Here is a 22,841-nt window from a genome sequence, read left to right on the forward strand (position 1 = left end):
CTGCCTCCCTGCCTCCCTGCCTCCCTGCCTCCCTGCCTCCCTGCCTCTCTCTTGCCTCTCTTGCCTCTCTTGCCTCTCTTGCCTCTCTTGCCTCTCTTGCCTCTCTTGCCTTTCTGCCTCTGCCTCTGCCTCTGCTGAGTGCTGGGGTCAAAAAGGCATGTGCCATGCCTGGCGAGGGGAAGGAAGTCTAATGTCATAGTCCATCCCAAGATGTCTGTTAGTTCTTTGTGCATAGTGAGAGCTCAGTAAATGTTAGGAAGCATTCTCATTATTAAAACTTAAAACATACACATACACTATATATAATTATAAATAGTGGTAGCCCGTGTAAAACAGAGCAGTCTGATGGTAGTGATGGAGGTGGGAATGATGGCATGGAGCCGGCTACCTCTGAGTTAGAGGTATATGGAAAGAAAGGAAGGAGCCACAGGTGAAGACCACCAGTGCATCATGGGAGACGGAACAACCCAGGAAGGCCTGAAGGTAGGAAGAGGCTGGGAGGGTGGCCACTGTGGCTTCTGTGGCTTCAAATGAATGTGATGAATGGTGATGGTGATGTTGGGGATTCAGGAGAGGATAGTGGGGCAGGCCTTGTGGGATGCAGAAGCCCCAGGAGACCTGATGGGGAGAGGGAGAGAGACACTCACTTGCTAATGTATTCCCCAGTGAGGATGACGCTACAGGTCTGGCATTTGAAACAGCTGACGTGCCACTGCTTGTCCAGTGCCAGAAGTGACTGGCCATGCTTAATCTCCTCTTTGCACCCAGCACAGTCTGAGAAGACAAAAGGAAGAAGGACATCTTGGGTCTGGCCATCATCACCTGCCAAGGGAACCCATCCCTGGATACCATTTTATTCCGCACCCTGCTGCTGCCTCTACCCAGAGACCCTGCCAGGCAGGAAGAAAGGTTACCAGAGCTCTGGCCTGTGGACAAAGGACCGTGGAGTGTCGGGAAGGAAAGTGCTGTCCTGCTGCTCACCATGACCGCCATTTCTGCAAGCTCATGCTCTCTTTCATCACCCTAGAGCCTGTCATATTTGCATCATCTAGGAGCTTGAACACCCACCATTGCAGTCCCCATCTAAGGAATGGAACCCTACCACGACCTCTGCATGGTAAAATTTGAGAAGCCCTGTGTTTGGAGACAGGCTGTATCTTTCCATTCCTTTTTTAGGCAAAGGCTATGGGACGGTTAATCCACTTGGTCAACTTGGTCCAACTGAATTTGGACTCCTACAGGAGGCACACATTTAGATGTGAGGGTATTTATATATGGTTTGAATTGATGGGGGGTGGGAAGATTCTGTCTGCCCTGAGTGTGACTGGCACCACCCTATGGGCTGGGCTGAATCAAAAGGAAACAAGGAGAATGGCAGCTGGCAGAGTGACTGTGTTCTCTTTGAACTGCTGTGATATGAGCACATGCTCCTGCCACAACTGTGACTCACTCCTGACGCCATGCCACCCCTTGGCATGATGGACTATAGTCTCTGAGCCATGAGCCAAAGAGAAACCTTTCCAACTTAGTACTTGACTGCAATAAGGAGAAAAATAACTAGTGACAGGACATACTTGTGTTTTGTGTTAAATCTATCTATCTATCTATCTATCTATCTATCTATCTATCTATCTATCTATCTATCATTGATCTATCTATCTACCTATCTGCCTAGCCTGGTGCTAGGCACAGAGTGGGAACTCAAAGGATATTGGCTGAAGGAAGTCTGAAGAATGACTGGATCTCATAGTGCTCAGGCAAAGGAGTGGATCCCCCATGTTCATCTCTCCCTGGCACACAATGAGAAGAGCCTAAAGAGACTGTCCCAAACCAGACATGTAGTTTTGCTCCCTGTCACTGTTACTCTTGAGCCAGAATTGGACAGAAAACAAGTTGGAGCCCAGTGGTCTGGTCTGCCTATTGTTCAATGAGTGTAGAGCGGGGTGGGTGGGGCAGGAAATGCAGCCAGCATCCAGGGTACTTGGGAAATCCTGGGGATTCGGGCCTTGCTGATCAGATGGCCCACTCCGGAGGAGGAACATGGTCACTGGGGAAAGTTTATCAGAGGTCAAACCTCCTTACTGGCATCACAAGACGGACGTACACTTTGGAGCATGTGAGGGGAAGCTGCATCTAAACTCGGGGGACCTGGCTAGACCACCTTTAATCTGGTCCTGGAAGAGGAGATGGTGTGTCTAAAGGGTGGGACATTTAGAGGGCTGTTGGGAGCATTGGTAGGGTTCTTGAAGTCTGAACACTTGACTGCTGAGCACCCTTCGAACATCCCTTAGCATAAGCTGGGGGAGGAAGGTCTCCAACTACAATGTGCTTTAAGCCTTCAGATAGGCTAGACAGCAAAGAATGCATAGCTTTATCTTTTTTCCTTTCATTTTTCTGGAATCAGTATGTCTCCCTGTAACACTCCCCCTCCCCCCAAACAATGGCTTTGGTAGGTCAGGTGCCTCCTCTCTTTATAAACAGACAGTGTCTGGTCACACTGTCTATGTGGCTCCTCAAGAGGACTTAACCATCACAGAGAGGCTTCAAGTTCTCAGAGCACTTGGTCACGTGTCCCAGGCAGGGCAGGGATCTACCATAGTTTTGACAGGTGGTGCCTGTTTCATGGCTTATTACATGCGAAGGCTCAGCCTTTCCTGAGTCAGCTGTGTCGCGTTTGGCTAGGCATGACTGTCAAGGATGTCTTCTTTCTGTGGAGCCAAGACCTGACTCTGTCACTTTCCTTATTCTTACGTATCAAAGAACAATCTTCTTGTTTCTTCCCTGGCAATCCCTTCAAATAACTAAAGGCAACCGTGGTTTCTTTTCTTCCCCCCCTTAGCCACCATGTCTTGTGCTTCACTTGATGTGCCCATCCACATCCACACAGAAACTCCTTAGTGGCAAACATCATATTAGCTAAGTATGCAACTCTCTGACTCTTCAATGAGGCTTCCTTGGTAGCTGGTTGTTGGTAGAAATGGCCACATTCTAAAAAAGTGCCATTTCTACAGGCTAGAGGGACACACTTGAGATAAATTTAGCACACCGAGCTACAAACAATTAGCAGCCAGTGGGGTGTAGTGGTTGGAGGCTGGGCAGAGAACGGAGTGAGGTGGCTCTGGCAAGTTCCTCTTCTAAACGGCTTCCCTACAACCAGGTCAGTAGAACTGACAGTCACATAAGTGGTTCTTCTATTTGACATTCTTGTATTTTCACACGCATCCTGTGTGTTTGCCAAGTCTCGGATCTGAAGGGAAGCCCTGCTTATTCCTTTTGAGAATTCTGGGATGCCCTCACTTGTGGCTTTTCTATCCGTGTTATTCTGCTGGTCCTCCATTGTCCTGGCTTCCTGTTCCCTGGGACTTCTCCTCCCTCTTCCTTCTCCTTTTGCTCCTGTTCACTGATGGCCACACCTCTCTGGGAGCCCATGGGTCTGGTGCCCTAAACAGGGTTGGGAGAGTCACTCTCCATCCTTGGTATTTCTTTGGGAGCCAGCTGTCCACTCTTCTTGTATGCTTCTCCATTCCAAAATTACAGTCTTCAGCTGGCAGGAAGCATGATGCCCCCACCTGTTCCTCCAAATCTCTCACTTTACTATCAAAGCCCCGAGAGATCCCATGCAGCCATTTTTAGTTTAGTGGGCTACATCATCCATTCTATTTAGGTCAGCAAAAGTAAGTGAGCTTTGTGAAGCGCAGAAAGTTATTCACCTTGCTTTAGGCAACTAGCCTAGGAAGACAGGACCTTATCCAATTAGAAAGACATACTCCTGATATAGGGAGCTAGGGGAATAGCCTCAGAGCCTTAACATCTGTGTTACTTTGGGAAGGTCATTTATAGGCTTTGAGTCTCGGTTTTCTTACTTATAAAACAATTACTCTTATTGCCTTCATAGCTTTGTAATGATTGAGATATCTGTCCATTGTTTGCAATGCCTAACAATAGAATAAATGCTGTCAGTGGTGATGGTGACACATGTGATGGTGGATTAGTAGTGACGGAGGGGTTTGTTAGTGATGGTAACCGCTGTGGTGGTGATGGTTATGGTGGTGACGGTGGTGACAGTGATGAGTCTGGTGGTGATTGTGATGCCTGTGCTAGTAACAGTGACAATTGTGCTGGTGCTGGTGCTGGTGATGTTTGTGCTGGTGACGGTAATGACTGTGGTTGTGCTAATGTTGATGTGGATGGTTCTCCTGCTATTGATTCTTCTTTATGAGATCTATGATCTGGGAGTATTTCTTTTACAGACGATAACATGATTTTTTTTCCTCTTGACAGTTTATGACTATTTTCCTTTGAGTAAATATTATCCTAGCTTTGCCAGAATATATCCACACTACAGGGATGAAACTTCACACTCTTATAGCTAAGAGGAAAAAAAAAACCCAACTAGGTGATTTGTCCTTTTTCTGTCCTCTGGTATGTTTTTCTCCATCTTTCAGTTCTTGCTTTAGTTCTCTCCATTCCTTAGGAGCCCAGGAAGCATCTACTATGCCCTCTAGTCAGGGATCCCTTGCAGAGTCTGCAATCATCTCTGCAGAGGATACTTCAAGGAAATATACTCAGTGGGTGCACGGGTAGATACTTTTATTTCTGAGCTAAGCCAAGGGCCTTTGTTCCCCTGGAAACCGCTCACATGCCCACTTGTTTGTTTTTAACAACTTCTCCCTCATCCTTCTGGATATCCCAATCTGCAAAACTATGGTGGAGGCATGTTAGATATCTCTCTTCTAGAACTTGTTTCTATATTAGGCTTTCACTCGGTAGAGAAAGCCTGTCCTGTTTCTGAGACTTCAGCACACACAGAAACACACAGTGCACCCCAGAGAATTCACAGTGGACTCAGGAATCTTATTCTCCATGTTCCTTTGGTGTGCTTTCTACAGTAAACCTTGGAGTCAGCTAGCCTTGCTCATTGCTGTAATCAAATACCAGAAAGAAGCAATTTAAGGGGGGAAAAAAGGATTCATTTTGGCTCATGGTTTTGAATGTTTCAGCCCATTATGGTAAGCCATTTGCCTCTCCAGCCTAAGGGGCTATGGTGTCCACATTCAGGATGAGTCTTCCCCTTTAGGTAATCCTCTGATCATATTCATCCTAAGGTATGCCTAAACCAATCGTGCTAACCTGATCCCTGAACAGAAACGCTGTGGCTTTTTACAACACTCCTGCGAAGATGATAAGGCATCCCATTAGTTTTTTTTTTTTTTCATAGCTGTATAAATCAAGTGTCAGGGAGGCTATAAGATCACTTTGTCTCCTGCAGCTGGTTTGCAGCCTCCCAACTCCAGCTTGCTTCTGTCTGTTCTTCACATATGCGGCCACTGGTCTCTGAGCTTCCAGGAAGCATAAGCCATGGGGCGAGAACCCTTATCTAGTGTTTTGGTCATAGGGATATGATATCAAGGAGTTATGAAGGATAGTTGTGTGCACACTCAGCCACCTGGGGATGAAACCTGGCCAGAGCAATAGATTGTTCTTGAGTATTGTCAAGGACACTAAAGGAAGAGGCCTTAACATCACATCCTATCCCAGGAACAAATCTGACTTCACGGAAAGGAAGGGCAGGCAAGGCAAGCCCATTCATTGCCTCTCCCATCAGTTCACCACAGCGAGGCAGGCTGTAATGGAGCCCCTGGGAGTTGAGGGCAGCTGACGTGGCTCTCCTCCTTGGTGTGATGCAGCTCCAGCATGCTGACTGTGCTGGTGCCATGCCTGGCGGCATCTGTACCCACACAGTAATGCAGCACAGGATGCTAATGGGTTTTCATTGATTCTCTTGATGGGGCGAGAGCCAGGGTATCATATAACATGAAAGATCATTGGAGCTCAGTGTGGCTCAGGAGACCCAGAGCGCTGGATCTGTGTGTGTTTGTGGGTGCGTGCTGTCCACGGCTCTACAAGGACATCTAAGAACAGTGATTTAAGCATCTTGTCAGTACACACAGTGAGTGGACTGACTTCCGCAGATTAGGACTGCCATAAGGCATACTCTCAACCTTTATGTCCCCCTCCAATATGTGGCTTGATAAAAACGTCCTGTTATTATGGTGTGGTTGATGTCTTTGTCATGCTATTCTCGCCCTAAGAACAGCTAATGAATCACCCAAGTCTCTTGTGTGACCCCTGGATTCCATTCTCCAAGGTTCCAGATGAGCCCAGAAATATGCTCTTTCACATGATGATCCACAAGGCTGACCTAGTGGTCCCGGAAACATGCTCTGTGGGGTTTATTCTTAAAATCACTCCTGACTTCTTGAATGAGTTTCTAGAAATGGAGAACTAGTGGGAACAAAACCCTTGATCAACTCTGCTGCAGTGTTGGTACGTAGAATCAGGAACGCCTCCCCTCTTTGTCCTAGAAAGAACCCTACCAAAGTGGCTCTGGCTATCATTCCCTATAGCCTGTCTTCCCTGCATTGTGTCTGGGCTGTATGCCAACTGGATAATGCTAGGATTCATCCAGGGTGGCAGCCTCCCCTGCTTCCCGCCAGGAGAGGGTACTCAGGAGGACGTGTTCATGGACAGAGCAGTGCCTATGGGGAGGACTTACGGCTTGGTCCACGGATCTTGATCGGCTTGCTGCTGGTCATTGACTGGGAGCACGTCTGACATACACATTCTTTCCCACTGAAGGTCACCTTATCTCCAATAGGGAAAGGCTTCCTGCAAGGGAATGAGAAAGAGAGTCAATGTCTCCTGTTCTAAAGAGTCTGCGGCTCCTGGTGACTGACAGGCATGTGCTTGGGTATTCTATAAGATGCGTAGCTTGTTTCCTAGAGCATCAGACAAGTCAAGTGCTATTCAGAATGACAGACTGAATAAAGCACCCAGAATCCAGGTTCCAGGAACTCGAAGACTTGTTGGGCTACTTACATCATGTGACAGTTGCAAAGTCATACTGTCGCTGTGAGCTTATGCTCCCCAGCTGTAAAGGAGAGGCGACCCACTCCTCACAGAGCTGTTCTGTCATCACAGCTTGTCCTGTCCCCATGTATCAAGGGACCACTCAGGCCCCAAAGTTGCCAATTTCTCCTTTTCACTATCTAGACATCTCTTAAAACCCTCTTCCCAATGAGAAGACTATCAGTACCCAAACATTTCCCCCTTGTCCTGTGTTTGCTGTTTCTCTAGCTGAAGGGTCTCAAGCTCATACATCTGCCTGCCCAACAAAATGATAAACTACATCTAGAGCCCCAGCACTGCCAATGCCGTTTGTTGAGTGGCTGCTTTTGTTCATGCGATGTGCGGTGCTTATCACACACGCTTGGAGCTTAGCACAGAACAAGTGGCCCCACTGTCTTTCTATGAGCAACAGGGAACAGTGGAGGGAAATCTGGGTAGCTATACCCTCACCATCCCGATTTGTTATTTTTTTTACACAGCCATTAGTCGGAAATTCTAACTGGTTACTCTATTTGGCAACTAACCAACCACTGGTTATTTTACAGGGAGAATAATTAATCAATACTTTCTTTTCCAAAATAAAAATGCGCATGTACTCAAATCATATTTTGCTTATGACTTAATCAGAGACGGCCATTAAATTTTAACACACTGGTGGGCGAGGCTGAGGTTTTCTTCAGTTTGATTTCATCTCCTTAATGTGTTGCTTGGCATGCAGCTGACCCAATAGCGCACATTGCCAAATTAACAGACATGTGACTGAGCTGTCTGGCAGGGAAGCGGGCAGAGAGGAACTGTTCTGAGAGGGTGGTTGGATGCCTACCGCAGGGGTGAGAACAAGCATACTGCAGGCCAGCCACTGGATGCAAGTCTCTGTGTGACCCTTATCACACATCTTACTGAAAGCTAGTGAGGTTGCAATGGTCTAACCGCCATTACCCAGGCTTACACAGATGAGGCTACTTGCTGGGGTTATTCTTCCAGCAAGAGACAGTGTTGGGATGATGGAGGAAGGCTATCGATAGACATCCTTATGCTACCCCAAGGATGAGAGTTTGGAAGCCTGGGCCAGAATGATACTTGGCTCCCAGACTGACTTCTGAGAGACAAGATACTCAGTGGCTTTCTTGGAGGCCTTTTGAGAGGAAATGGAACACCAACCATGAGGTTTAGATCCTTACCCTGCCATCACAGGATCAACCAGTGCTTTACATCCCACTGGATGTGATGAGACAAGATCTGGGGGTGACACAGTTTGAAAACCACTGGCCTATCAGAGCAGTCCACCCACTCTCAAGTGTCCAGAAACATCAGATTTCAGCGAAAAGCCTATATGCTCCTGAGCTGCCTGGGAAAGGCCATGTTATTCTCTTCCTTCAGGCTTACCCAAGAGGGCCTGGTCTCTTAGAACACTCACCTGCACAAGCTGCATACGAAGCATTTAGGGTGGTAGGTACGGCCCAGGGCAGATATGACCTCACCCGTGATGAAGTCCCGGCAGCTATCACAGCGGGTGCCATAAAGCTGTTGGTAGTCCTGGGTGCAGATGTACTCCTGGTTCTTGAAGAAGAAGCCAGACTGGGCCAGGCCGCATCCACATACTTGGAGAAACAGGGAAGGGGACAGTGCAGGTTGAGTCCAGGGAGAGTTTGCAAGAAGATCCTTACAAGGGGAAAGGCTGCTGTCTGACTTTGTCATGAGTTGACATGAGATGGTGGCATGTTAGAGCTCATGGGCTTTGGGGTCCCCTGCATTAGAATCATATGGAGCTTATTCAGGGGTGGATGCCTAAGCTTGGTTTGGAATCCCTGAGTCCAGGTCTGGGTTTTCACACTGCCCAGCTGATTCTGATATATAGTCCCTGGGGATCATAGGCATTATGCAGTCCTCTCGATAAACTGAATTTCAAGGCCTTGGGGATCATGGCATGCCACCCAGCTGGTGGTATCATGAAATTGAGAACGAGTCAATCACTAAAATAAAAAATCTCTTGGGAACTCGCTATGTGCTTGACTCTCCCTTAGGTCAAGAGCGGTGTGGAGATTATAGGCTCCGAATCCCCAACAGAAGAGAATAGGTTGGCAACGGGATGGAAAATGTGAGGCTTCTGACTGGTTCGTGCTGCAGCCAGAGGATTGGCCTGTTCCCAGCACGTGATGCAAAATATACAATCCCTGAACTGCAAAAAGCTAAATGGGTCTGCAGAGAGAAGATGCATGCATTATGCGCCATGGACCGTGAGAAAAGTACAGACCATGGGAGAAAGGACATCTTGTCAGCACGGAGGGAGGGATTGAAGCATTGATACCACAGAATGGGACAGAGTACAGGCACAGGGAGTTGCCAGCCACAGTTGCATGGGGTGAGACTGGGGCACAGTGGAGTTTGCAGGGAGTGAAGGGAAGTCACACAGAACAAAATGGTTCCAGCCCACCAGGAGAAAGGCAACAGTCCAGCTTAAGAAGTTCAGGTTTTCCCCATGTGGGATAACTCCTAAGCCATTGGTTGGTTCTGAGGGTGAGGTGAGAGATCCAGCAGGCCATAGAACAATGCAGGCTTTGCCATTACTCCTGGCTGTCCACCAGAACTTGATGGTAACACCCTACTGCAGAAAACAACACATGCTTTGATCCCAGGACTCAGAGAAGACAAGCTGATATTGACTGGGAAGCTTTCTCCAGTGTGGCATTTTATAGAAATAGAGGGTGGGTAAGAGAAAAGCAGGTAGATTTGTAGGTATCTGAACAATTGAATTTATGGAGGAAACAAGCCCCACTAAGGGAATCTGGGGATAAGGTCTCCCAGTAGGAAGTTAATTTATGAAACAAACACATTAAGCTATAGGAAGAAGCTGTTTCTTCCAATGGAAACAAAAGAGTCCAAGAGATAATGAAACCCCAGTATGCATGTGACTGTACTAGTTCAGCTAAAACTAGAGTGGGTCAAAGGAAGGTAACTGGAAAGGCCCTTGGGTCTCGTGTCTAGCCCTGCTTGTCCACACCTATCTGGAGACTGTCTGGTTGCTTGGCTTTTCACACAGTCCATCTCTGGGTGGAAAGAAATGGAAGACTCAAGAGTAGTACAGTACTCAGCAGGTACTCTGATCTTTGGCATGAGTTCCCTGAGGATATGTAGATACAAAAAGCGGCTCTCTCAAGTCTGGGCAATGGTTGGGGAACCAACAGTTTCCAAACCTGTCAGTTTGCAGAACCAGCTTGTAATGGGTGATGTCACCTGAGTAAATACTATTTCATTACAGAGAGTTCTGCAAAAGAAGCCAGGCTGACAGCAGGAGAGCTTTGCAGATTCAGGCAAACATGTCTCGCAAGTGTTTGCTCACTTCTGTAGGCAGCAAGCTTAACAGACAGTGGGGGATGGAGTGATCTTGGAACTAGATCACTGGGCTCTCGTCTCATTCCTGCCACTAAATCTTTGGAAGACCTTGAACTTGGCTCTCTCCTCTCTGGGGCCTCAATTTACACTAAGGAGGCTGAACTTTTAGAACTGACCTCCTGTGGGCCCAGGAGAAGAACTTGGGGTTGCCATGCGTCTGAGCATTTTGAAGTCAGTATGAAGTCTTGCTGGGTTAGGGGAAGGCAGGATGGATGGTGGGGACAGTGGTGACAAGAGGCCAGGAAGGTCTCAGCTTTCAGGCACCATGGAAATTCATCCTCTTAAACAATACCTGGCCTTGGGAGCAGGCAGAGACAGAGCACAGGCTGTTCTGGGCATGCAGGTGGTGGATCAATTGCTTCATGGAATCAGTTGGGTCATGGCCTACTACCTCATTGGAAACAGCTCCTGTTTTTTCCCTTTTCTTTTTCTCCTTTGTTTTCTCTGCCAACTCCACCTCTAGAATCATCTCTCCCAGTGGAGAGAACCAGGAGGCCATGAGAAAACTTGGAACAATCAGTTCCTTCATTTCCTCCAAGGAGCTAGAGGAGGAAGTTTCTGGTGGGAAGGATGTAAAAGTTGATAAGAATCAAATGGAGTCCTGGAAATACAGTAGGGAGCCCGGGATGGGAGGCTAGCAAGGGGCGAACAGGAGCAGGATAGCAGATGCATAGGAGACCCAGCAGAGCCTCACACACAGGGCATATGCTACATGAGGGACTAGTAAGAGTGAGCATATATGGGTAGCCATGATGCATACATACACACATATGTAAAATTCCAATGATTAAGACAACAAGAACTTGCTGGGCAGCGGTGGCACATGCCTTTAATCCCAGTGCTTGGGAGGCAGAGGCAGAGGCAGGCGGATCTCTGAGTTCAAGGCCAGCCTGGTCTACAGAGTGAGTTCCAGGACGGCCAGGGTTATACAGAGAAACCCTGTCTTGAAAAACCAAACCAAACCAGACCAGACCAGACCAGACCAGACCAGACCAGACCAGACCAGACCAGACCAAACCACCAAGACAACAAGAACTTGGAAGATGGGTGACTCAGTGGTTAAAGCTACTACATAAGGTCTTGATACTTGGGACTTATATAAAGCCAGACTGGTGGTGCACACTTATAAACCCAGCATTCTTCATACACATGCACTAATGTGCACACACACACACACACACACACACACACACATCACCTTTGTATAAATGCATACACATAAGCACGCATACACACTTGCACTACTTGCAGAGTCCCTCATACACGCATGCACGCATACATACTCAAAGATTAAAAACAAAAGCAATGCAGATCATATGTCTGGGCAGTAAGAAGGATAGATTACACAAACTTAGAACCTCTTGTTGAGAATGCAGATGGATGTTATCTGTGAACACCCTGACTAGAAGTAGGTCTCACACCCCGCCATAGCATGTGCCAAAAAGAAAGGCACCGTTTTGTAGGCTGCTGGGCTTTTGTCTGTGGTCCTTGTCTCAGGTGTCACATGATTCTTAAAAGCCCCCCCTCATTCTCTGAAGCTCCTTTGTAAGGTGAGGGGACTAGCTTGTTACTAAGGAGATATCAGGTGTTCGAGACTAGGATTCTGCCAGAGAACTCGAGACGTTCAAGAGTAGATTTATAAAATTTCAAGATTATTGTTAGAAAGGCCTGGAGCACAATCTAATTTGATATTTAAAATATTTCAATTGTGGGATATTTAACACACAGGAAAATATATCTGTATAGTTTAAAGAATAACAAAATATATGCCCACATGTCTGTACCAAGTTTCTAGGTGCTAGAACTGGGTTTCAAGAACTAGGCTGTCCTCGGCACTTGAGGAGATTGTCTGTGGTTCTCTGATAGTGCCCCCTTCCCACACAGGCCCTGATTGGATGTTTATTATCCTTTCGCTTTTCCTTATAGTTTTATCATTTATGATATATCCAGGCACAGTAGATTATCTAGTATAGGCTGTGTCTGGGGTCGACACTGCTGGACCCTTCGTTGCCTTGCTCAGTTTTTGGGCACTGTGTGTGTAAGATTTGCTGGAGGAGGATGAGGCTACAGGCGCTCTCCCTCCGCTGAGAACCTAAGCTTTAACAAGTGCTACTCTTATAAATATGCTACTGAGAGCATCACTATTACATTCTAGGTTTTTGTCGTTGTTGCAGTTTGTATTTAACGTTCCCACCAGAAGACCCCATAGAGCCACAGTATTGCCAACACTTGGGGAGACCCGACTTGACAATATGACCCATGTGAGACAACATCAGAGTGTGACTCTAAATTTCATTTTCTGATGATTAGTGAATTTGAGAATATTTTCATATTTATGGGCCATTTGTATTTCCTGCATGGAAAAATGTGCTAACATCTTTTACCCATTGAAACCTTTAGTGGTGTTTTTCCTCTCTCAAAACCGAGTCCCTCTCACCGGTTCCTGTTAACACCTGGAACTCCAGTCTTCTCCCCTTTACGTCTTCTGATGAACTCACACCCTCAGTTTTTTATGGTTAGGTTTATCTTTGGTTTCTCTGTGACTTGAATGCTCTGTGTTACATTTAAGAAATGATTCTTTACTCCGTCCGACATCCGAAAAGGATGTCTTGAGGTTGTTTTCTAGAAGTTTAGTTGTATGGCTTTTCATATGGCTGCTGTCCCACCCATCTGGAATTGTCATTAGTGAGGGACATACAGTAGGGATGTAATTTCCCCCACATGGACAGTTAATCACATGTCTGTGTTGTTTATGAAGCAGCTTAATTGTTCTCCACTGGCCAGCAACAGACCAGGTTCCTCATGTGCCTTTCTTCTGGTTCCATATGCAGCTCTACTGGCCTGATTACCCATCCTTATTCCAATAACTTAATAATGTACACACTAACAACAGGTGGGGATATAGTTACTAGAATAGGCCCTTGGCTTTGCCCTTGTTCTTCAGGGTCATGGACAGGCACAGACTCTTTGCTAAGAATTCAATTTTAACAGACTCCTAATTTTCCATGGGAAACTTTATGCACTAGAATTTCTTTGCATTCATAGTTCATCCAGTATAGCACTGCCATCTTAAATTTATTTTTAGTTGTATTTATTTTATTCCCTGTGTATGAATGTCTTTGCCTGTATGTATGTCTGTGCACTATGTGCATGCCTGGTGCCCTCAGAGATCAAACAAGGACATAAAACCCCATGGAACTGGAGTTACAGATGTTTGTGCGCTACCATGTAGGTGCCAGGAACAAGATTCTGGTCCTCTGCAAGAGCAATCAAATGCTCTTAACCTCTGAGCCATCTCTCCAGCCCCACACTGCCATCTTTTTCATGCCTAGCTCTTTAACTTAGATGAATATATATATTTCCTATGATGTCTTACAAACTTAGAATTTTTCTAATTTTTGACAAAAAATCTTGTGCAAGTTTGTAAGATTGATATTTTCTCCCTTGGTCACTCTGTCTCAAAAACCTTGTACAATGTAGATAAACACTCTACTGCTGAGCTAAAGTCCTGGCCCTCCCCTGTCTTTTTTTTTTTTTTTTTTTTTTTGATAGAGTCTCATTAGGTTGCCCAGGCTTGCCTTAAACTTGCTTGTTAGATAAGGCAGGCCTTAAATGCTGCTCTTCCCACTTCTACCTCCCGGGTACAGGCAGTAGAAAAGGCGTGGAGCAGCATACCTGGCTCATGATTTCCTTCTTGGTATTCCTATCTCAAAAGGCATCTCTAAAGTATTAGAACCCTTTAGAAGAATAACCACAATAACCTAGTCGTTAAAAGTAATAACTACAAAGGCAGCATCTGGGCTATTCCATTTTCCCCAATTACCTCTTCATCATTCTCCATTTTGGTGATTGGCTGTTCAATTCAAGGTTTTTCAAGGTCCACACAAGCACAATGGATCTTGTTATCTTCAAAGTCCTCTTCCCTCCCATCCTTCTGTTTGTAATGCATTTCCTGAAGAAATTGGGTCACCTGCCCTCTAAAGTTCTTTAGAGTTTGATTTTTTTCCTCTGGCTGTACCTTGTGGCGCTCACTAACCTGCCCCCTTCTTACACTTCTGTGGCTTGACAGTTAAGTCTAGAAGTGCCAGTGGATGTACATTGTCCTTTTATGGTTTAGGGTGGGGATGTGGTAGAATAAATCATTGATGAACACAGTCTGGGTGGGAAGAATTGGCCATCGATGAGCTCAGTCTGGGCACATCACTTCACTTGGGGGAGGGCGTTGCAAACTTAAGAGAGTCTACTTCCCCAGTTCTTTGCTGATGAACCCCCTTTCTTTTGCCGAAGAGTTTTAACTGAAGATCCAGTGGTTTAATTGGGGAGCTACAGGACCACTCAGCTTTTCACATTTTTTTTGAGTAAGTTTTGGTCTGTTTCATTTTGACATGATCAATTTTTGTTTAACTCAAGTTTAAAATCTATTATACTGACACTGTTGATAATGTTGTTTTCACTATAACCATATGTTATAACTATATATATACATGTATATATATGTATATGTGTATATATATGTATACTTATGTATGATATATAGCTATGTATATATAACTACAATGTTATGTTTTCGCTTGTAGTATCTTTCTGTTTTAACTTTTCCACCATCCATTTGCATATCTCTTCTCTTTATTTAAATGATTTTTTTCAATCACTCGAATCACCTTTTGCTTTGTTCATCTGTCTGCTGTAATTTTTTTTGGATGGTATCTACTATTCCTTTCCCCCTGTTTTCCTCACATTCATTTGCTGTTTAAACTTCTAGATATGGGTGGGTATTTGGCTCACTAATGTTCAAACTTCTTCTCTGTTGTCATTATTAAGGCTATTCAGCATTTCCTGAGACTCACTTAACATTTTCCAACATATTTCACACATCATTTCCTTATCTCCCATCACTGCTAAGCATCTTCTATTTTCCATTAAGATTTTTTTTCTAGTGATTTCATCTTACATCTCATCTTTCCCATCTTTGGGCTGCTTTCCTTCTGCCTACAGAACATATTCCAAAATTTCATCTACTGAGGGTCTGTTGAAACAAAAATTCAGTCTTCTTTTCTCGAAGTGTTCTTCGAGCAGTTTCAACAACATACGATTCACACAATATAAAATTCAACTACTTAAACATGTATAACTCATCCATATTTAGTATACTTTAGCATACTTGGTATTTTCATTGTATCCAAAATATACAATAAACCCATTAAAGTCAGTCCCTACATTTCTTCAACCTCTTCCAGCTGCACGGAACCACTAATCTTGCTTATTCTGAGCAGTTCATATACATGGACCCAAACACGTATTTGTGATGTGTTTCCTGTGTGTTTCAAGGTTCATCTCCATTAGAGAATGTATTTCACAGAAAGCTATTGCTCAATAATATTCTATTGTATAGACAAAGGGTGTTTTATTTATCAGCTCATCAGTTGATGGATATTTGATGTTCCCCCTTTCAACCACTATAAGAGTACTACTATGAACATTCACGTATGTTTTGTGTGAAATTGTTTTCATGACTCTTTTTGTGTACATGTATATGCATTTGTGTATGTGGAAGATATAGGTACCTGCATGCATGGCACACGTATGGAGGTCAAAGGACAACCTTGGCTGTCAGTCCTTAGGTGCCTTCTAACTTTTGTTTGGCCTGTGGCTCTTCCACACAGCAGGCCAACTGGTCATAAGTTCCTATGAATCTGCTTGTCTCCACTTCCTGTCTCATGACCCCTTGGATCAGCTCTGCATCTCACATGGGTTTTGGGGATCCAGGCTTTTATTATTGTCAACCCTCTCCTCAAACTGCTTTCATTTTTCTTGAAATGAAACCCACTGAGGAACGGCAGTTGTAGTTCTATGCTTAACCTTCTGAGAAACTGCCAGGCAGTCTCTGAAACAGATGACTGTTTTTATTCCTACGCACAGACAAGGGTCCCGACATCTCTACATCCTCAACACTTATATTAGGCATTTCTAATTTTAGCCATCCTTATGTATGGGACCTTGGCATTGTGGTTGATTGGATGTCTTTGAATTCTAATAATATTGAACATTTTTATGTGTCTATGGGATGTCTGTATAATTATTTGAAGAAATGTCATTATAGATCCTTCATCCATTTTGAAAGTGGGTTATTGAAATTTGTTACATTCTAAGAATTCCTTACAAAGCTTGGACCCAGTGTTTGGTTAGTATCTGATGAGAAAATGTTTTCTTCTATTTCGGGTGTTACCTGTTCACATTCTTAAGGTTGTATTTTGGCCAGGCATGGTAGCATACTCCTTATTGTTAGCTCTTGGGAGGCAGAGGCAGGTGAATCTCTGTGAGTTTGAGGTCAGCCTGGTTTATACAGTGTGTTATAGGCTACCCAGAACTACATAATGAGAACTGGTCTCAAAACATATTCAAGTGTATTTTTATAGCATAAAATGATGAAGCTTTGATGATGTTTAATTTGCCTACTTTTCCTTTGCCGAGTGTCCTTTTATATTTTCTGAGAAGCCTGTGCCATGCTCAAGGACACAAAGATCTAGTCATCTATTTTCTCTTTAAAATTTTACAGTTTCACTCATATGTTTGTCTTTGAACCATTTTGAGTTAATAATTTTTATGTGTTTGTAAGAAACAATCTATTTTCTGTCTTTTTAAAAATTTCCTTTTGCCTGTGAATATCCAGTTTTCCTGGAACCACTTATAGAAAAGACTGTTCTTTTTTTCTTTCTTTCTCTTTCTCTATTGAATTATCCTGGCACCCTTGTTGAAAATCAACTGGCCATCAATATAAGGGTTTATTTCTGGACACTTGATTCTATTCTATTGATTGGTATGTCAATTCATGTGCTATGCTAGCAGCTCAGCTTTGTACTAAGTCTTTAACGTGAGAAGTGTTGGATCCTTGATGTTATTTTTCATCGCTTGCTCTTTGTAATTTGATATGGATTTTATGGAGTGATTTATGCCATCTCAAAAAACATATGTTGAAGCCTTGGCCTCCATTGCTGATGGTATTTGGGGATGGCTGTCATAAGGTAATTAGGTTTAGATTTGGATGAGGTCTTGTGGGTAGAGTTTTGTATGCAGTGGCATTATTAGTTCCCTTATAAGGAGTTCTCTCTCCCTGCCCTTCCCCATTTTCTCTCTACCATGTGAACACTATTGATACTGTGTGCCACTACACTAGATATCATTTATAATTCTTATGTTTTGTTATATTTATTTGTATATATTTACTATCATAAATAGTTTTATAAAAAAGTTTATTTATTTATTTATTTATTTATTTATTTATTTATTTAGTGTGTGTGTGTGTGTGTGTGTGTGTGTGATGTAGTTCATGTGTGAAGGTCAGGGGACAACCAGTAGGAATCAATTCTCTCTTTCCACCATGCAGGTTCCTCGGATTGAACTCAAAGACTGACAGATTTGTCTGCAAGCACCTTTACCCACGGAGCCATCTCAGCAGCCCCTTGTGACTGTTTCCTCAGTTTTATTTTATCGTTAGCGTTGCTGGGAATTGGACCCAGAACCTTGTGTATAGCAGGCAAGTGTTCTGCCACTGAACTGCTACCTCTCTAGCTCTCTTATCTTTCCTTTCAGAGCGCTCATCGCCGGTGCATAAACGCACAAATGGTTTTGGAATGTTGATCTTGTGTTTTATTTTCCCAGTTCTGATTGTTTTTTTTTCCATGCATTACATAGGTTTGGCTATACATACGATCATCTTATCTGCCGTGGGTACCCTTTCCATCCTTTCTTCTCAGCTTGTATACTTTTTATTTAATTTTCTTGCCTAACCCAATAAATCATTAAACAGAAGTGGTGAGATCAGACATCCCCAGCTTGTTCTGTCTCTTAGAGGGAAATATTCAGTCTTTTACCAGTAAGTATGGTGTTATATGGGGAGGAGGGGGTTGCCTTTTTTCTTGAAAAGTGGTTTTGTTGATTACATAATCCTACTTTGACAATTTTTTTCCCTTTACCAGTACATGAAAGAGCATCCTACTGTTTTTGGCTTGTTTGTTGCTATTAGACTGTCAACTGTCAGCCTATTTACCAATTCGTATGCAGATGATCTGTCTTTTATTTCTGGTTACTCTTGAGATTATCTCTTTATCATCTAAGATCTGAGGTTTCACTCTGACGTATGTAGGCTACTTTTTTTATATTTTCCTGAAGGGTTTTATTATACAGTTATTAGATAGCAAATATTCTAATTACTATATTAGGTAATGTGTATTCTAATACGCACTCTGCTCTCTCCACTGTTTCTGTCACCTCTGTCCTCTATGGCTTGTGAGTTTGTCTCTGAGTTACTCATTTTTCTATGTTAATTCTTTGAGGTCTGGAATAGAGCTGAGTTCCTTCCAAAAGGATTATCATTGGCTTTTACTATTTGTCAAGTGTGAAACGTTGCTTTCAATCTCTGACTGTGGAAAACACTTGAACTGATCTGAAATGGAGTCAAGAGGGAAGCGACTGGACATTCCTTGCTCTCCTATTTACCAGGCCATCCAAACCATCCGAGAGCAGCACTAGGGGCTGAGGGAACACTTCAGAGTTGACCCCTACCCTGACCAGAAGGCTGGCAAGATCCTGGCCACCAAACTCAACTTCGTGGAGCAAGTCGAGATCTGGTTCAAATGCTGCAGGAACAAGCAGAAGGACACCGTGACTGAGCATGTGCCCTATCTTAATCCTGTCCAGCCTTGTGCTAGTAGACAACATGCACCCTTGAGCCCTCATCCTACCCTACCTGGCTCAGCCTCTGGCTCTACCATTACTAATCATTTCACCACTGATGCCTGCAACAAGGATGGAGAACCAGGGATCTCTCCGTCCACCTAAGGAGACCTCTGGTCAGTGAGCACAGGTACTTCTACTGGGCTGGAGGATAGGGCCAGGTGGGAGTCTTCCTGAGAGACAACCCCTGGCTTCCCACAGTTCTAGAAGCATTAAGGAGGCTCGGCATCCTGGTATCAAGGTAGAAATGGTAATGTCACACCATGAACCAATCCCCAAGGATCCCTGAATCTATAGGGAAGCTGTCCTGTAGACCCAGCAGTACACATCTGAGCCTCTAATCTGCATGTGCATGGTTGCAGCTCTTATCATTCTGTTCTGAGAGGGCTCACATACCCAAGGCTAGCCCAGAACTTAGTGTAGCTGAGGAAGACCTCCAACTCCTAGTCCCCCCACCCCTTCCTATTTTAAAATTCTGTTTTATTTTGTAGTTGTTTTGTCTTGGGCATGGACTTTGAAGTTTCCACTCCTTCCCCATCAGATGTTGGGCTGTTCAACAACTGTCTGGGAGACTTTTAGATTTTTTGTTTCATTTAACATTTGTTTTATTTTTGACCCCTCCCCCATGCACTTTCATGTTCCTCCTTGCTCCAGAGTTAGGTTTTTTTGGTGGGCTTCTCAATTTGCAATTATGTTTTCATTTCTATCAGTGGCCTATGGATAATAAAAGTTTTCATAGAAACAAAATATTCTTCAACTCTTATAAATGTATAGCAAATACATAGTATCAGTGTCGTCCCCCAGTCACATAAAGGATGGGCTCTCCACAGTTGCACAGACATTTTAGTGCCCTGTAGCCATAGGCAAGCTTGCTTCCTATCCTCCTTGGTTCCAGGGGCATTTCCTTTTCCCATCATGCACTGTGTGAGGGCACTCTGCTGCTGGGCCTCACTTCTCATCATGCACTGTGCAAGGGCACTCTGCTTATCGGGCCTCACTCTGTGTCTCCTACTACCTCCCAGCTGTGGTGGCTCCATCATGGTCTGCTTTTCTCCACAATCCATCAGACACGAAGTCGAGAGCTTTTTATCTCCGTGGCTTTGCACTAACCATTGGGATGAAACCTGGCACTGGCTGTTCCATCACCAGCTCTCCTGATTGTTTCTGACCTCTGCAGATTCATTCCTTTCATCCCCGCACATTGTAGTGTGTAGCTGTAACAGGCATGCGTAGACATTTCAGAATTGTAAATGAGGCGCCTATTGAAGGCAACAAATCTGCTTCCTTGTTTGCAAAGGAAACCCAAAGCCTGTCATTTGTCTCACTTCTAAGCACCTGACCTAGAAATATTCAGAAAAAAAATAATGGTCTATTTTTCTCCTTAAAATCGCCATCAAAAGAGACTCTCTAACCTCCTTGTGGTGACTGTAGACATGGCCAAATTATTCCCTTCTCTGTGTTCACATCCTTGAGATCTGAGGCTTCAGATTTCCCCACAAGAGGCAAAGTTGCTCCAGGAGCTTAAATCTAGGTTGGCTATTGGCTTGTTTTGTCAATAGCAGGGCATTAAGTATGTCCCAAGGTGGGGTGTTAAAGGTCTCAATCACGGGAGTGAATCTTCTCGTTGTGCTTGGAGATCTGACACCATCACATGAAATGAGGCCAGGCCAGGCCAGGAAGTGAGAAGCCATGCGCGGGCAAAAAGTAACTGCTCACATTTTCTTTAGAAAATTAATTGCAAAGGCGCACGATACATCTTTATTGTTTTGACTTCCTGTCCTGCCCCAATTTCTGAGATGTCAAAATAGTCACTCACCAAAACACTGGTATAGCTCACTTGTACTAAAGGGTCTGCCAGTTCTGAATATAAATATGAAATTTAGACCACACAAATCAAGATACAGCCTAGATGTGTGTCTATAAAATGAATTAGAGAACACAAAATACATACTGCTCAATGCAAAGCCCAGTTGGAGAATAAAGGAAAGAACTTAGGATTTTTCTTCATGGCACGGGAAGCCAATCTGATACATGAGACTGAGGTAGCTATTGATAAGAAGAGATCTGGAAGTTTCCATTGACCATAAATTCAATATAAGTTAATGGTAAGAATTGGATCCTTAAGAAATGAAGTCAGCATGGGTCCCATTGACAGAAACATTGCTGTGTTTGTCTGCCTTTGAGAACAATGCTGCACTCTGAGAATCATGATTTAAGAATAATATTGACAAACTAGAATGGATCAAAGAGGAAGCTTCAAGATAACGACACAGGTGGGAGTCATTTCAGATGAAGTTCCATTGGAGGACCTGTGATGTCATTTGTCATGAGAAGCCCTAGTTACAAACACCCAAAGCTCCGTCCTAGGGAACAGTGAGCAGAAAGCACACAGCCAACTTTGAACACACAAACGTAGGATGAACAGGTGCAAGTCACAGGTTTTAGGTCCAACTCACAAGCAGTTCTTCACTGGAATGTCTGCTTGTGAGTTTAGCAGCCTGGAGGCAGAGATGGGAGGTGCCGGGGGAGAGGTGTGTGTCAGGACCCTGGCTTGTGGGCAACAGGATTCTCTTTTGGCCAACCCCCTCTCCCTTCCTTCTGCTGTGATCCTTTCTGTTTGGGAACCAGAATGAGGCTGGGCGTAGGCTGTAGGACACTGTGAGTCAGCTCTATGTGGGTAAAAGCTGTAGCAAACAGAACATCTGTTTGCAAATGACAAGCCTTAAGAAGGTCAAGGCAGATCTTTTCGTTCATCGGTCTTAAGCCTTTAAGGGCTTGCATATGGCCACAGAATAGGTGCACATCTCAAAGTCAGACTGAGCTTACCAATGATAGTTTGTACTATCATTCACTCTCCAGTTGATTGATGGTCACAAGCTGTAGAAGTTAGCCTTAAGGATTGTCCTTTTCTCAGGCCAACCCCTGTTTCTTTGAGTTAGCCATGTCCCCTATTAACCTCCCCATCCATCCATCCATCCATCCATCCATCCATCCATCCATCCATCCATCTCTAATCTCATTAGAACCTCCCTATGGGCTCCACACTGCCTCAGGGAGAATTCTCTGAAGAGAGTTCTGGCCTTTATACAGTGTCAACCACTTGTTCTTCCTATCCCAAGGCACATGCTGGCAGGGGACAGCCAAGCATCTGAGAAGCAAGCTGAGAAAGGGCCTCCTACCTTGACAAGTGAAGCATCGAATGTGGAAGTGGTTGTTGTGGACACGGACCACCTCCCCTTTGCAGGTGTCTCCGCAGCGGTAGCACTGGATGACATTGGAGCCGCCCCGGGGACTGTACGGACTCTGCTGGTAAGGAACTGTAGACAGAAATAAGAGATCACTGTCTAGGAGGCTTTGGAAAGTCAGTCATAAGTCATCATAATCTTAAAACTAGAAGAATATGATGTGGGAAGGGTAGAAATTATCCCTCCACCAAACAGACATCCTCAGCATGTTGTATATGCCAAGCTTGGCACTTGGTGGCTCTGAAAGGAGTCTACTACCCTCCTCCAACAGGCAGAGACTCAGGTGTGCATATAGCCTTTCCTTGAAATCATAGAAGCAAATTGCTGAATGTAGAGAAATGAAAGAGGAAACAGTGTACAGACATGTGTTGTACAAGGTCTGGGCCAAAGGTCAGATACATGACAAGGACCATTGGCATCAGCTAGGAAGGCTCTATTGCTTGATGCCTCCCTGGCTGCAGTGACAATGCTTCATAGCCTGTCAACTCCACTGCACTGCCAGTCATAGGAAGCACAGACCGTCATACATTGTATAGAGTGTTTGACCATGATAACAGATGG

The 22,841-nt window shown here is 44.4% G+C and overlaps 1 protein-coding gene across 3 annotated transcripts in view; it reads right to left on the reverse strand.

The window, feature by feature from the left end:
- Positions 1-22,841, reverse strand: part of Ablim3 (actin binding LIM protein family member 3) — a 122,072-nt gene that overhangs the window by 52,423 nt on the left and 46,808 nt on the right. For all 3 annotated transcript variants that reach the window (XR_015046123.1, XR_015046122.1, XM_029471984.2), the window contains 4 exons: positions 22,215-22,352; positions 8,327-8,510; positions 6,557-6,669; positions 648-774 (listed from right to left, as the gene is read on the reverse strand). Coding sequence is in view for 1 of the 3 variants with exons in the window: in XM_029471984.2 (XP_029327844.1) it covers positions 648-774; positions 6,557-6,669; positions 8,327-8,510; positions 22,215-22,352 (562 nt within the window). In the remaining 2 variants the exon portion in view is untranslated. The remainder of the gene's footprint in view (positions 1-647; positions 775-6,556; positions 6,670-8,326; positions 8,511-22,214; positions 22,353-22,841) is intronic.

This window comes from Mus caroli, unplaced genomic scaffold (assembly GCF_978045245.1).
Source record: "Mus caroli unplaced genomic scaffold, Mus_caroli_1 scaffold_19, whole genome shotgun sequence".
In the NCBI taxonomy this organism is placed as follows: Eukaryota; Metazoa; Chordata; class Mammalia; order Rodentia; family Muridae; genus Mus; species Mus caroli.